Source organism: Hemicordylus capensis, chromosome 16, assembly GCF_027244095.1.
Source record: "Hemicordylus capensis ecotype Gifberg chromosome 16, rHemCap1.1.pri, whole genome shotgun sequence".
NCBI classification, from domain to species: domain Eukaryota; kingdom Metazoa; phylum Chordata; class Lepidosauria; order Squamata; family Cordylidae; genus Hemicordylus; species Hemicordylus capensis.
Genome location: NC_069672.1, coordinates 7,569,419 through 7,585,590, shown reverse-complemented (window position 1 = coordinate 7,585,590; position 16,172 = coordinate 7,569,419). Strand labels below are relative to the sequence as shown.

The window sequence follows — 16,172 nt, the reverse complement described above, 5'->3', positions numbered from 1 at the left end:
AAGAAAGAAAGAAAGAAAGAAAGAAAGAAAGAAAGAAAGAAAGAAAGAAAGAAAGAAAGAAAGAAAGAGGGAGGGAGGGAGGGAGGGAGGGAGGGAGGGAGGGAGGGAGGGAGGGAGGGAGGGAAACATCCCAGTGAGGGGAGAGAGAGAGAGGGAGGGAGAGAGAAGAAGGAAGGAAGGAAGGAAGGAAGGAAGGAAGGAAGGAAGGAAGGAAGGAAGGAGAGAGAGGGGGAAGGAGGGAAACATCCCAGTGAGGAGAGAGAGAGAGGGAGAGGGAGAGAAGGGAGGGAGGGAACATCCCAGTGAGGAGAAAGGAAGGAAGGAAGGAAGGAAGGAAGGAAGGAAAGAGAGAGAGACAGAGAAAGAAAGAAAGAAAGAAAGAAAGAAAGAAAGAAAGGAAGGAAGGAAGGAAGGAGAGAGAGACAGAGAAAGAAAGAAAGAAAGGAGAGAGAGGGGGAAGGAGGGAAACATCCCAGTGAGGAGAGAGAGAGAGAGAGGGAGGGAGAGGGAGGGAACATCCCAGTGAGGAGAAAGGAAGGAAGGAAGGAAGGAAGGAAGGAAGGAAAGAGAGAGAGACAGAGAAAGAAAGAAAGAAAGAAAGAAAGAAAGAAAGAAAGAAAGAAAGAAAGAAGGAAAGAAAGAAAGAAAGAAAGAAAGAAAGAAAGAGGGGGAAGGAGGGAAACATCCCAGTGAGGAGAGAGAGAGAGGGAGGGAGGGAGAGGGAGAGAAGGGAGGGAGGGAACATCCCAGTGAGGAGAAAGGAAGGAAGGAAGGAAGGAAGGAAGGAAGGAAGGAAGGAAGGAAAGAGAGAGAGACAGAGAAAGAAAGAAAGAAAGAAAGAAAGAAAGAAAGAAAGAAAGAAAGAAAGGAAGGAAGGAAGGAAGGAAGGAAGGAAGGAAGGAAGGAAGGAGAAGGAGAGAGGGGGGAAGGAGGGAAACATCCTAGTGAGGAGAGAGAGAGAGAGAGGGAGGGAGAGGGGAGAGAAGGGAGGGAGGGAACATCCCAGTGAGGAGAAAGAAAGGAAGGAAGGAAGGAAGGAAGGAAGGAAGGAAGGAAGGAAGGAAGGAGAGAGAGAGACAGAGAAAGAAAGAAAGAAAGGAAGGAAGGAAGGAAGGAAGGAAGGAAGGAAGGAAAGAGAGAGAGACAGAGAAAGAAAGAAAGAAAGAAAGAAAGAAAGAAAGAAAGAAAGAAAGAAAGAAAGAAAGAAAGAAAGGAGAGAGGGGGGGAAGGAGGGAAACATCCCAGTGAGGAGAGAGAGAGAGAGAGGGAGGGAGAGGGAGAGAAGGGAGGGAGGGAACATCCCAGTGAGGAGAAAGAAAGGAAGGAAGGAAGGAAGGAAGGAAGGAAGGAAGGAAGGAAGGAAGGAAGGAGAGAGAGAGACAGAGGAAGGAAGGAAGGAAGGAAGGAAGGAAGGAAGGAAGGAAGGAAGGAAGGAAAGAGAGAGAGACAGAGAAAGAAAGAAAGAAAGAAAGAAAGAAAGAAAGAAAGAAAGAAAGAAAGAAAGAAAGAAAGAAAGGAGAGAGAGGGGGAAGGAGGGAAACATCCCAGTGAGGAGAGAGAGAGAGAGAGGGAGGGAGAGGGAGAGAAGGGAGGGAGGGAACATCCCAGTGAGGAGAAAGAAAGAAAGGAAGGAAGGAAGGAAGGAAGGAAGGAAGGAAGGAAGGAAGGAAGGAAGGAAGGAGAGAGACAGAGAAAGGAAGGAAGGAAGGAAGGAAGGAAGGAAAGAGAGAGAGAGAGACAGAGAAAGAAAGGAAGGAAGGAAGGAAGGAAGGAAGGAAAGAGAGAAGAGAGAGACAGAGAAAGAAAGAAAGAAAGAAAGAAAGAAAGGAGAGAGAGGGGGAAGGAGGGAAACATCCCAGTGAGGAGAGAGAGAGAGAGAGAGAGGGAGGGAGGGAACATCCCAGTGTGGAGAAAGGAAGGAAGGAAGGAAGGAAGGAAGGAAGGAAGGAAGGAAGGAAGGAAGGAGAGACAGAGAAAGAAAGAAAGAAAGAAAGGAAGGAAGGAAGGAAGGAAGGAAGGAAGGAAAGAGAGAGAGACAGAAAGAAAGAAAGAAAGAAAGAAAGAAAGAAAGAAAGGAAGGAAGGAAGGAAGGAAGGAAGGAAGGAAGGAAGGAAGGAAGGAGGGAGGGAGGGAGATGTCAGTGAGTCAGAAGTGCTCCGGAGTGGCCAACGTCCCAGGCAACCATACGAGAGGAGGAAGCTCAGACTCTTACCCGCCTGGTTGGTGGTGATGTTGACTGAGGCAAACTGCGGAGAGAAGGGGCTCTGGTCGGTGACGCCGTTCACGGCCTGGATCTCAAAGGTGTACTGGGTATGGGCCAGCAGGTCGCTGATATAGACGCGGGGCTCTGTCAGGCCCAGCTGGCGCGGCGCAAACTGCACGTTGTCCCCGCAGCGGGTGCAGGCCCCCCGGCCCGATCCGCAGCTCTTGCAGATGATGTTGTAGACCAGGTCCTCACGGCCGCCGGAGTCCCGGGGTGGGCTCCACTCCAGCATCAGAGAAGTCTCGTTCACGCTGGAGATGACGGTCTGCGGGGCTGACGGGATGGCTGCGGGGACAGGAAGGAGAAATGGTAGCCGAGCGGAGAGAAGTCTTTACCGGGTACGCCTGGTCCAGAGCACAGAATGCTTCCTCTCCACCCCCTGTAGTCCTGGCTGCCGTATTTACCCAAATAGAAGGCAACTCTGAATTTAAGACCATGCCTTAAAAGATCGAGCTTAAGTTATACTGGTGCTTATCCAAAAGAAAGAAGACTCTGAATCTAAGATGACTCATTCATATTTAACAGGAAAGAAAATGTAGGGGGGGGGCGTCTTAGATTCAGGTAAATATGGCATATCTCGCCTGCAGGGCTCTCCAGGCGTCCCTAGAGAGGTCTCACCTGTCCTACAGAAACTCATTTGGTTTCTCCTGGAAATTCTCCAAGGAAGGAACCCTTTCAGTTTCACTGGCCTTTCATGTCAAAAGTGAAACCGAAAGCTAAAAACTGGAAACTGAAACGGACAGTTTCAGTTTTCAGCTTTCAGTTTCACTTTTGACATGAAAGGCCAGTGTCAACTCTCTAGGTTCACATTAATAAGTAAAACACTGTCAGATGCAGAAAGGAGCTATTCTCACGGCCAGAACTGGGCGGAGGGAGTTAATCCCAGCTTGCTCCGGTCATCTGGGCCACAGGGAGCCCTCTTGACCCAGAAGTAGCATTCCTGGGTAGCCCAGATCAGCTACCCATGTTAAAACTGAGGTAGGAGGAGAAAAGACCCCTTTCTACTTTAGCTTGTGAGCAATCTAAAAAGAAACACAAGGCATACACCCAGCAACAGCCACTGGAGGGATGCTGTGCTGGGGATGGATAGGGCCAGTTGCTCTCCCCCTGCTAAAATATGAGAGAATCGCCACTTTAAAAGGTGTCCCTTCTGGTTGTCTGTGCGGTAGCTGCTTTCAGCATCCCTGCACCTCCTTAAGGTATGTGCCCAGTTCTGTTGCACTGCCCCCCTGGGAACAGTCAAGGTTCGGGCTCATTTTACTGAATGCTTCCCATACTCATTACAAACTGAGCCCAAGCCCCTCCCAATCCAGGCTCTGTCAATAATGCGATTTTGCCAGCCTCCCCACCTCTTCCAAGAATGGGCAAACTGCTAACATAGAAAACTGGCCCATGGATCCAGGAGAGGCCTCAAAAAGCCTCTGCTTAACTGGGAACAATGCCCCTGAACATGCTGAGCAGCATCATTTCGTGCCAGGGCCCATAGGAGTTGTGGTTTCCTATGCCTCCCAATTCAATTCCCAATTGAATCAGGAGACATAGGAAACCACAAATCCCGTGGACCCTGGATGCTCAGGGGCATCATCTGCAATCCTGCCAGATCTGCCAGAGGCCTGCCGGACCTCTTCTAGTGCTGAGCTAGAATGTAGTGCAGCAGAAACCTCATGGGCAAAATTGTGAGGTGTGACATTTCCAATTCCCCCCTCCCCAATTTCCCTTCAAGTTTATTTGTTCTATGACTTTTATGTAACCATGATGATCACAACCTCCACGTGATATCTTCCTGTCTCCCAGCGCTGTGCTCTGCTAAAGGGGTTGTGATCATTGTCGTTGCATATTGCGATAGAAGAAAATAAGTGGAAGTAAATTGGGGTGGGTGGGGATCCTGAGAGCGCAATGGGTGAGTCTCAAAAGCCTACTTAACTGGGAATGATGCCCCTGAATAGGCTAAGGAGCACCATTGCATGCCAGGGTCCATGGAATTTGTGGTTTCCTATGCATCTCGATTAAATTCATTTGAATTGGGAGGCATAGAACTCCTCAAATCCCATGGGCCCAAGATGTTCAGGTGTGGCATTTATAAGAGCCAGTGTGGTGTAGTGGTTAGAGTGCTGGACTAGGACCGGGGAGACCCAAGTTCAAATCCCCATTCAGCCATGAGACTTGCTGGGTGACTCTGGGCCAGTCACTTCTCTCTCAGCCTAGCCTACTTCACCGGGTTGTTGTGAGGAGAAACTTAAGTCTGTAGTACACCGCTCTGAGCTCCTTGGAGGAAGAGCGGGATATAAATGTAATAATAATAATAATAATAATAATAATAATAATAATAATAATAATAGTCCACCGCTCTGGGCTCCTTGGAGGAAGAGCGGGATATAAAAAATGATCAAAACAAAACAAACAAAAAACAATTAAGCAGAGGCCTGCCACATCTCTTCTAGGGCTGAACTTGGGGGCAAAACTTCCTGGGCTGTGAAGCAAATTGGTTGGCTTTGTCTCAGCTCCAGCCTCTCTGGTGCCCTTACCCCTTTATTGCTGGTGCCCTTACCCCTTTGTAAGGACAGGTTTTCTTGGAGGTGTGTTGGAAGGAGAGCTGGAGGGAGCTAGGGCACCCCCACCCTAAATTTTTCTCTTTCTTAGAAATTGGAGAAAATTTGTTTTAAATTGGAGAGCAACAAAGGTGATAAAACCTGCCCCCCCCAATTCCTTGACCTCTCCCTAAATGTTTAGGCTGACTATGGGTGTGAGGCTTCCCAGATCAAGCCAACGGGCACTAACCCATCACTCAAATCTCTGCCTCTCCCTATTAGGGATGTGCAAATAGATTCGAATGTGAATTGGAATTGATTCAACTCGAATCGGGGTGATTCGAGTGATTAGAATCCGAATTGAATCACCCCTTAAAAGGGCAATTTGATTTGAATTCGAATAAAATTTTTAAACTCGATTCAAATTGGATTTGAGAGCCACTTGGCATCTTTTTCAAACCATTCAGGACCTCTGATTGGTTTTGAAAGGCACCAATGCAGGGCCAAATCGATTCAAATTCGAATCCCAATTTCAGACCAGATTTGAATTTGATCCGAAATCTTAACACTTTTTTGGAATTCAATTCGAATACAAAATGAACAAAACAGATGGTTTTGTGCACATCTCTATCCCCTACATGCAGCAGTGCTAACAAATACAGCTTCCAAAGTCAAAGGCTGAGCACAGGAAAGTCGTCTCATGTGACTCAGCCCAACACGGGACCCTGAACAATGGGCCACACCCTCCATAAAGCATTTCCCCACCCTTCCTTTAGGCGGCAACATACTGGTGCATGGCATGTCCAGAGGATCCGAGTCCGCGCGGTAGTAGCTGTTGCGACAGACGCAGTTGGTGGCCCCTTCGGACGTCGTCCGGCTGTTGATGGGACAATGGACGCACCCCTCGTCGCCCTGACTGGCTTTGAATGTCCCAGAGGGGCAGCCTGGAAGGACAAAACACCGGAAAAAGGTTCTGTTAAGAGGTGAGATCTAGGGAGGCAGGACAGGAGCCCATGCTTGCACTCGGGAAGAGCCAGGGCACCCACAAGGACGAACCTTCTCCCACTGTCACTCCATGGCAGCTGATATTTACAGGTAGGCTGCCCCTGAACATGGAGGTTCCATTCCTAGTTATCCCGGCCAATAACCTCAGGAGAGGGCTGCTGAGCCAAAGCCCATCTGACGTCCTGTTCCCCACAGGGGCCCGTCAGATGCCTCTGGGAAGCCGAAGGACAGCAGATGAAGGCCTGCCTCTGATTCACCATTGCTCTTTCCTCTTACTGACTGAGCACATGTGGCCGGAAGTGGCAACGCTCTCTTACCCTTCTCCTCCATGAGAAAGGAGAAACTGGCCCCTTTTTAGGGATTAATCTGCAATACCTGATGTTTCCCACAGTGCTGATGGTCCCCACGTTGGCTTTCAAAGATAGCATCCCGACCGTCACTCAGACACGTGTATGTGAGAACTAGTGCCCTGTCCATGCGTGGACAGAGATCATGTGACCAGACCAAATTCACAGGAACACAGGACTCTCTCTTGTACCAAGTCGGCCATTGGTCCATCTGGTCAGGAGTATTACTGTCTACACAGTAGTAGCATCGCTGACACTTCGGGGAAAGCTGGTCTTGTGGTTGCAAGCATGAACGCCCCCCCTTTGCTAAGCAGAGTCCACCCTGGTTTGCACTTGAATGGGAGACGATGTGTGAGCACTGGAAGATATTCCCCTTAGGGGATGGGGCCGCTCTAGGAAGAGCACGGAGAAGGTCCCAAGTTCCCTCCCTGGTATCTCCAAGATGGGGCTGAGAGAGACTCCTGCTTGCAACCTTGGAGAAGCCGCTGCCAGTCTGTGTAGACAATAGATGGACCGATGGTCTGGCTCAGTATATGGCAGCATCCTATGTTCCTATGTACACTGACTGGCAGGGCAGTTGCAGGCAGGAGTCTCTCTGGTTGCAGGCAGGTTGCAGACAGGCTGGTTGCAGACAGGCAGTAGTCGCTCCCAGCCCTTTCTGGAGATGCCAGGGAGGGAACCGGGAACCTTCTACGTGCAAGCAGGCAGCTGCTCTTCCCAGAGCAGCCCCATCCCTTAAGGGGGATACCTTACAGTGCTCACACATAGCCTCCCATCCAAATGCAAACCAGGGCACACCCTGCTTAGCAAAGGGGGCAATTCAGGCTGGCGGCCACAAGACCAGCTCTTCTCTTCGCTCCTGGGTGTCTTCTCAGGGCTCTGGCACAGCCACTAAAAACTCTCTCTCAGAACTGACCCCCCTCCCGTTCCATTGTGTCTGGGGAAGAGCTCCTCCTGTGAAATCCGAGGAAGGGCTCCCCTCCCTTGATAATAGAGGCAGCTCTAGTAAAAGCGATCGCCTTACCTCTTTTGTATCTCTTCCCCGGCCCCAGCGCCGCCGCCCCCCTCTGCAATCCCAGGCCCTCAGCCTTTCCCCTTCTCCTTGTGGGCCAGAGCAGCTGCGGGCTCCAGCCATGCAGCCGTGCCCCAGACTGTTTCCGAGAAAAAGGACCACCCCGGACTCCAGCCCTGTCCCCCGCGACAGCTGCAAGGACGGCCGCTGGGCGCTGACCTCCCCCTGCTTTGGGCCGAGGCGTTCCGTGCGTGTCGGGCTGATGGGATCCGATGCTTTGGATCGTGTCGGTTCGGCACCGTCGCGGTTGCCCAGGCTCGCTTCGGTTCTTTGGGGTGGGTTGGGGGAGCCCAGGAGTGCCCCTCTGCGGGGGGAGGGGGATATGCTGCTCCCTATGGAGGCGGTCCCAGAATCATAGAAGTGGATGGGACCTGTGAGGACATCTAGTCCAACCCCCTGGTTTGAGGCAGGGAATCCAGAGCTGTCCATCCTCTCGTTAAAGGCCTCCAGCCAGGGAGAGCCTACCACCCACCCCAAGGTAATTGGTTGAATTGTTGGACGGCTTTTATCATTTTCTTAGCCTGCTTTGGGGTCATAGGCAGCTGCATGACACCAAGTCAGACCATTGGTCCATCTAGCACAGGCATATTCAACTTTGCCCCCTCCCCAGCTGTTTTTGGACTACAACTCCCATCATCTCCAGTCACAGTGGCCAATATCCAGGGGTTATGGGAGCTGTAGGCCAACATCTGCAGGATGGCTGAGGCTGAGCAGGCCTGAGCTGGCAGAATTAGAATGACAGAATGACAGAGACAGAGGGTGCCTTGGAGGACATCTAGTCTAACCCCCGCTGGTTGCTCCTTGCAGGAAATTCAGAGCTGGAATATCCCCAGCCTAGGCTCTGCGGTGAAGACCTTTGTCTACCAGGTCAAAGATATGGGCCTGGATATAGGAGACAGACACAGTCTTCATTGCACAAAGATCTAGGACAGGGGTAGGCAACTTTGGCTCCCCAGTGGCTGTTGGACTACAACTCCCATCATCCCCTGCCACAATGAATTCCTGGTCTAGAATGTCATGGAGCTTTATGATCCTCAGCTGCACACATCCTAGAACATTCTACCAGATATCCCTGGCTTTGCGCATGAATCTGGTATAACTTTCAGGAGCCAGAGCACCACAGAGTTCACTGGCACGTACACACATACACACCCAATGAGAGGCGGAGTGATGTGGAAGGAGGAGAGAGAACATAGCTCCCTGTCCCTCCCCACCCGGCCCCCTCCCGCTCACCCATATATCCCAAATTGACGTCTCCTTGATTCATTCCCCAGCCCTTGCCAGAGAATCGCAAATTCTGGAGGAGGGAAAGAAACGATAAGCCACATTTTGGATCCAAATAAATCAGCACCAAAAAGGAAGCAGATGGGGAAAGCTCCTAAATCTAGACATCCGCCAGAAATTTGGGGGTTCTTTGAAGCAGCCCTGTGGTATCGGGGGGGGGGGAAGGTTGTCCCTCCAGCTAATGTGTTCTCACTTGGCCAGTGCCCCTGGGTCATCATAGATATACCCGTTTAAAAACCTCGACTGAATTGCATTTTGTTTTGCAGCTTAGCCAGTTGTGGGCCGGAAAACCTCCGGGCTTGCCTTCCTTCTGGAATGGGACTAGAGCCTGACAGAGCCATTAAAGCATACTCCAGCAGATTTGCTCCCGAGCCCAAAGGACGCGGTATTCTTGCGGTCTGAGAGGACTCCACGTTTCCTCTGTAAATGTTTGCAAACAGCTGGCACAAAGACCTGGAGGCAGTTACTGGAATGTACATTCCATGTTGGGGCCGTCTCTCTCTCTCTCTCTCTATATATCTAACACGCATTTTAGTGATACTTTTTAAACACATTCGTATTAAACCCCACTGGCGTGGGCATATGCTAAGAGACACCTAAGAGACACCTTTTAAAGTGGCGATTCTCTTACGTTTAGCAGGGGGAGAGCAACTGGCCCTATCCATCCCCAGCACAGCATCCCTGTAGGGCAGGCCTGCTCAACATAGCCCCCCCCCTGCAGCTGTTTTGGACTACAACTCCCACAATCCCCAGCCACAGTTACCACTAGCCAGGGATTAGGGGAGTTGTAGGCCAGGGCTGCTCAACTTCGGCCATCCTGCAGAGGTTGGTCTACAACTAACATAGTCCCTGGCTATTGGCCACTGTGGCTGGGGATGACGGGAGTTGTAGTCCAAAACAGCTGCGGGGGTGAAGTTGAGGAGCCTTGTTCTATGGGCTCTTGCCAGTATCTGCCTTATGTTTCTTTTTAGATTGTGAGCCCTTTGGGGACAGGGATCCATCTTATTTATTTAATTAATTAGGAACATAGGCAGCTGCCATATAGTCAGACCCTTGGTCCATCTAGCTCAGTATTGTCTTCACAGACTGGCAGCAGCTTCTCCAAGGCTGCAGGTAGGAATCTCTCATAGGAACATAGGAAGCTGCCATATACTGAGTCAGAGCATTGGTCTATCTAGCTCAGTATTGTCTTCACAGACTGGCAGCGGCTTCTCCAAGGTTGCAGGCAGGAATCTCTCTCAGCCCTATCTCGGAGATGCTGCCAGGGAGGGAACTTGGGACCTTCTGCTCTTCCCAGAACAGTTCCATCCCCTGCGGGGAATATCTTACAGTGCTTACACTTCTAGTCTCCCATTCAAATGCAAACCAGGGCAGACCCTGCTAAGCAAAGGAAACAAATTGTGCTTGCGACCCCAAGACTAAGAACATAGGGACATAGGAAGCTTCTCTATACTGAGTCAGACCATTGGTCTATCTAGCTCAGGATTGTCTACCCAGACTGGCAGCAGTTTCGCCAAGGTTGCAGGCAGGAATCTCTCTCAGCCCTCTCTTGGAGATGCTGCCAGGGAGGGAATGTGGGACCTTCTGCATGCAAGCAGGCAGATGCATTTTCAAGTGAAATCTTCGGGGCGGCAGCGCTCCTCCCTGCCGCCCCTGCCCCCTTGTTACCTGCAAAAAGCGGAAGTAACTTCCGTGCGTGCACGCGTTGCTGACGTGCGGACGCACCGCACGCATCACACAGGCTGCGTGGTGCGCGCGCAGCGCGTCAGCAGCACGCACATGCGCGGAAGTTACTTCCGCTTTCCCCAGGCAACAAGGGGAGAGGGGCGGCAGGGAGGACCGCTGCCGCCCCGAAGATTTCACTTGAAAATGGAGCGCCGGGGGGGGGGGGGAGGGAAGCGGCCAGAGGGTTAAGTACAAACCCAAAGCGACACTCCTCCTCCGTGTCGAACCGCCGGACCGAGCCACTTGCGGACCGGTCCGCAGGCCTCTAACATGGCCTGTGAACTGGTTCGTCCACATCCCTGCTAAATAAATAAGTACAGACAGACAGACAGACAGACAGACCGCCTGCCGCTGCCCTGCCTCGCCGATACCTGCAATTTCCACAGTTTGCATGGCCGGGGTTCGGGGGGGTGAGCCGAGCAGGCCTCCCCCGTGGCAGCGGTGGTGGGCCCAGCGGCCGGTGGGCCTGCCTGTCCGTGAGCGCCTGCGCAGCGGGAGAAGCTCACCAGCCGCGGCGCCGCCTGCTCGGCTGGCTCCCCGCCCACGCAAACGGTGGTGGAAATTGCAAGTGTTGGCGGGGTGGGGCAGCAGCGTAGCGGGCGCGGGGCAGCGGTGGGGTTCTGGGACAGGAGGCCACGGACCACTTCCCCAAGGTCCGTGGCTAAGAGCGCCTCTGTCTGCACAGCTTTTCACACACGGCATGTTGAACCCAGGGACAGCAGCACCCTTCCGATCGGCACCCTGCATTCGAGGAGGGGCCCGTATCCAGTCTCACTTTTAAAATGGACCCGGGTACACTCGTTGGCCCACAAACATGTACAAGTGTCCAGATATCTGTCCATGCACACAACATAATGGGGGGGTTGACCTAGAGCTTGTCTTTGGCTGCAGCGTTGCTTTCCCCCATAAGTGTGAAGTGCTGGGTATATTCTGGTGGTCAGAAAACCCAAGCTAGATTGCATGGTTATTTGGTGTCAGCCTGGAGGCGGTGCCAAGTTTTGCTTCCAGGGGTCATTTCCTGTTTCGGGGTCGAGAGCTAGGAGTCTTTAAATGGCGCTTACCCAAGAGAAAGTGGATTAGCCCACACATCACGCACTATTGCCTTGGGTTCGGGGGTGGCAGGGAGCTGGTCTTGTGGTAGCGAGCTGAATGCTGCCCCTTGCTAAGCAGGCTCTACCCTGGTTTGCATTTGGATGGGTGACTACACTTGAGAGCACTCACTGCTGCAAGATATTCCACTTAGGGGATGAGGCAGTAGGGGCAGGAGTCTCTGCGTTAAAGCATCTGCTTGGCATGCCAAATGTCCCAGGTTCGATCCCTGGAACTTCCACGCAGGCATGGGAGGGACTCCTGCCTGAAACCTTGGAGTGCTGCTGCCAGTCAGTGTAGACAATGCTGAGCGAGATGGGCCAAGGGTCTGACTCAGTATAAGGCAGCTTCCTGTATTCCTATATGTCCCCTGGAGAGGAGAAGAGAGCTGGTCTTGTGGTAGCAAGCATGGCTTGTCCCCTTAGCTAAGCAGGGTCTGCCCTGGTTGCATATGAATGGGAGACTACATGCATGAAAACTATAAGAGATTCCCCTTAGGGGATGGGGAAGAACATCTAGGTCCCAAGTTCCCTCCCTGGCATCTCCAAGACAGGGCTGAGAGAGACCCCTGCCTGCAACCTTGGAGACAGTGCTGCCAGTCTGTGTAGACAATACTGAGCTAGATGGACCAAGGGTCTGACTCAGTAGAAGGCAGCTTCTTATGATCTTTCTGATGTGGTGTGGCGACACAAATGTCAAAAAAAATTACCTCTTTGGTGACTGGGGCAGATACACAACAGAATTACCAGGCTGTGGAATTAGCCTCCCCCTTCTACACACACACACACACTCCTGTGATTTGAGAAAGGAACCGTTCACTCATCCAAATAATCTTGACCGGTGATCACTGTAGGGAATTCCCTGCTTGACCTCCAACAAGAGCCAGTTTGGCTCGGCTCAGCTGCCTGGCAAAGGAAGAGAAAGCATTCCTCAAAGCCTATCATCTTGTCCATAAATCAGGACCGAGAGAGCGGGGCCTGCCTGCCTGCCTCCTCTGTTGCTGCTGCCTGAATCCTGCTGAATCCCTAGAAGGAGAATGCAGTCACAGAAAGGCATAGAGATCTATGCCTTTCATACCTACTGGGTAGCTATCAGTAGGCTACCCAATAGGAGACACATGGAAGGCGTCCTGGTTTGGGTCCTTAATGTAGATTGCCACCCATATCACAGCAGGCTTCTGCTCTCTGCTTTGCTGCTGCAAGTTGTTTAGTTAGTTAGTTACAGTAGTTAGGTAGGTAGGTACAGTAGGTAGGTAGGTAGTTTAATTAATGGCCGGAACAAGGAGTAGAGTACACACATTGGCAACCCTACCCTATAAATATGACAAATATTTATATGCCGTTTTTCAGCCAAAGTCCCCAAAGCGCTGAATATAGGTATCAAATGACTTGGCACCCTGTCTCCAAAGGGCTCACAATCTGCAAAAGAAACATAAGATCAACACCAGCAACAGCCACTGGAGGGATGCTGTGCTGGGGACGGATAGGGCCAGTTGCTCTCCCCCTGATCAATAAAAGAGAATCACCACTTGGTGCCTCTTTGCTCGGGGAGGGGGTTGTTCCGTTTGTGAGATAGTGTTGTGGCGAGAAATGGACAGGGGCAACCGTCATAAGAACATAAGATCAGCCCTGCTGGAACAGGCCCATCTAGTCCAGCATCCTGTTTAACAAAGTGGCCCACCAGATGCCTCTGAGAAGCCAACCGGCAAAGGGTCCCTGGCCCTGAAATGGACCTTAGGACGAGACCACACAGGATGACACCAGAGGATGAGACCCTGAGGATGAGACCACACCCCAAATGAGATCCCTGGCCCTGACGAAGGTCCTCTATAGCAGGGAGTTCCCAGCCTGTAGATCTCCAGATGCTGCTGTACTACATTTCCCATCATCCCCAGCCAAAATAAATAACAAGTTGTACTAAAGGTAAAGTGTGCTGTTGAGTCGGTGTTGACTCGTGTCAGCCACAGAGCCCTGTGGTTGTCTTTGGTAGAATACAGGAGGGTTTTACCACTGCCTCCTCCTGCGCAGTCTGAGATGATGCCTTTTAGCATCTTCCTATATCTCTCCTGCTTGATATAGGTGTTCCCCATAGTCTGGGAAACAGACCAGCGGGGATTCGAACCGGCAACCTCTGGCTTGCTAGTCAAGTCATTTCCTCGCTGGTAAGAACCAATCTGCTCACTTTCCCTTCAGCATCCCCACAACTGGACCAAACCCGGTTCAAGTTGGTCAGGCAGTCCCTCAGCCAGCCCATCCACGCCACAAACATTCATGCCTCTGTAACCCGGATGGGGTGGATGACATCACCACACACCATGCGCCACGAGGTGTCCGCACAACTGCACCAAAGCTGCCCCAAACTGGTTCCCACCTGCAACATCCACGCGTCCACCCCATCCCATGAAAAACACTGCAGAGCAGAAGCACACAAAGCAAAAGGGAATCTGTCCTTCCTGACACAGAACACAACTCAAAATCAGTCCAAAGTGGTCAAAAAGGAATCACTGACCCAGAATCCACTGCCAGACACAGTGCCTGCAGGTTGGTCTCTCACACACAATCATGAGCTGGTCTTGTGGTAGCTAACTGAAGAAAAGAGGCACCTTTTCCAAGTGGTGATTCTCTTTATTTAGCAGGTGGAGAGCAACTGGCCTTATCCATCCCCAGCACAGCATCCCTCCAGTGGCTGTTGCTCGTGTCTTTCTTGTGTTTCTTTTTTAATTGTGAGCCCTTTGTGGACGGGGAGCCATTTTATTTATTTATTTATTTATTTATATCAACGTAATATAAATGGGGACTTTTGTTGAAAAGCAGTATATAAATATTTGTCATGTCGTATTTGCAGCAAGCATGACTTGTCCCCTTAGCTAAGCAGGGTCTGCCCTGGTTGCATCTGAATGGGAGACTAGAAGTGTGAGCACTGGAAGAGATTCCCCTCAGGGGATGAAGCCGCTCTGGGAAGAGCAGGTGGTTCCAAGTTCCCTCCCTGGACCTCCAAGATAGGGCTGAGGGAGACTCCTGCCTGCAACCTTGGAGAAGCCGCTGCCAGTCTGCGTAGACAATGCTGAGCTAGATGGTCCAATGGTCTGACTCAGTAGAAGGCAGCTTCCTATGTCCCTGAGAATCCTAGCTATCAGTTCAAAAGAGAGATGAAACTTCCAGATCTCATGATTATTTACTACTAAGAGCAGATTTCCAAAAAGGCATCCAAAATCTCTAAGTGCTTGTCAGCCAGCACTGACATGCATTAAAAACAAGAACAAAAACATATCTGGGCCCATAAATTTCTGGGCAAAAACTCACTCTAGTGTTTGGCATACAGCCGGCATCCTGCTAATCATTTTTATCTTTCTCTGGCTCTCAGAGAGAAAAGCTTTCTGGAGCGAGAGAACGAAGCCAGTGGTGGGCAGAGAAAGCATGGGGAGGAGAGGTGGTCTTGCGGTAGAGAACATGAACTGTCCCCTTTGCTAAGCAGGGTCTGCCCTGGATTGTATTTGGATGAGTGACCACATGTGAGCTCTGCCTGCTGTCAGATATTCCTTTTAAAGGATGAGGCTGTAAGTAGCCCAGTCGAAGAGGCCCTGCTTTGTACGCTTAAGGTAGCAGGTTCAATCCTGGGCAGCATCTCCAGGTAGGGCTAAGAGAGCCCCCTGCCTGAAACCATGGGAAGTCGCTGCCAGTCTGGGTAGACAATACTGAGCTAGATAGACCAATGGTCTGACTCAGTAGATGGCAGCTTCCTGTTTTGATAATAGGGCCACAGCTCGATGGCAGAGCTGACTGAGACTCCCCCTTGAAACCTCGGAGCTCTCCTTCCAGTCCATTTAGACCAGGGCTGCTCAGCTTTGGCCCTCCTGCAGATGTTGGCCTACAGTTCCCATAATCCCTGGCCATTGTGGGTGAGGATTATGGGAGTTGTAGTTCAAAAACAGCTGGTGGGGGTCGTTTGATATTCTCTGCTGGATCAGGCCAAAGGACCATCTAGTCCAGCATCCTGGCAATCAGGGGCATCTCGGAAACCCACAAGTGGGGGGAAGACCCCCTCCTGTTGGGTGCTCCCTAGCTTCTGGGGTTCAGGGTAAAGAAGGGGCCCAAATAGGCTCAGGAAGCCATGGGCGGGGCGAGGAGCGGTTCCCTTAAGAAGCAGGTATGCAGGTAAGCAAGTGGTTTAAAGGTAAAGTTGTGCCGTTGAGTCAGTTTCGACTCCTGGTGCCCACAGAGCCCTGTGGTTGTCTTTGGTAGAATATAGGAGGGGTTTCCCATTGCCTCTTCCCACACAGTATGACATGATGCCTTTCAGCATCTTCCTATATCACTGCTGCCCGATGTAGGTGTTTCCCATAGTCTGGGAGACTGTAAAGCGGTTTACATGGATATAAAGTCTTTTGCTCTCTGTCCACAAAGGATTCACAGTCTAAAAAATAAACCTAAAATAGACACCAACAACAGCCATTGGAGGGATGCTGTGCTGGGGATGGATAGGGCCGGTTGCTCTCCCAATACTCACAAAAGAGAATCACCACTTTAAAAAGGTGCCTCTCTGCACAATAAGCAGGGGGTCTGCACAGGCTGGCAGAGGCTCATCTACACAGACTGGCTTGTCTACCCAGACTGGCAGCGGCTTCACCAAGGTTGCAGGCAGGAGTCTCTCTCAGCCCCATACTGGAGATGCCGCCAGGGAGGGAACGTGAAACCTTCCGAACGTAAGCATGCAAGGTACTCTTCCCAGAGTGGCCACATCCCGGAAGGAAGGAATCTTACAAGGCCCCCATGTGTCTCCCATTCAAATGCAAACCAGGGTGGACACTGCTTAGCAAAGGGGACAATTCCTGCTTGTTACCAAAGGGCAGCTCTACTTCC

The 16,172-nt window shown here is 51.3% G+C and overlaps 1 protein-coding gene across 6 annotated transcripts in view; it reads right to left on the bottom strand.

The window, feature by feature from the left end:
- Positions 1-16,172, bottom strand: part of EPHB2 (EPH receptor B2) — a 180,076-nt gene that overhangs the window by 50,716 nt on the left and 113,188 nt on the right. For all 6 annotated transcript variants that reach the window (XM_053281036.1, XM_053281031.1, XM_053281032.1 and 3 more), the window contains 2 exons: positions 5,580-5,735; positions 2,213-2,548 (listed from right to left, as the gene is read on the bottom strand). In XM_053281036.1, coding sequence (XP_053137011.1) covers positions 2,213-2,548; positions 5,580-5,735 — 492 coding nt within the window. The remainder of the gene's footprint in view (positions 1-2,212; positions 2,549-5,579; positions 5,736-16,172) is intronic.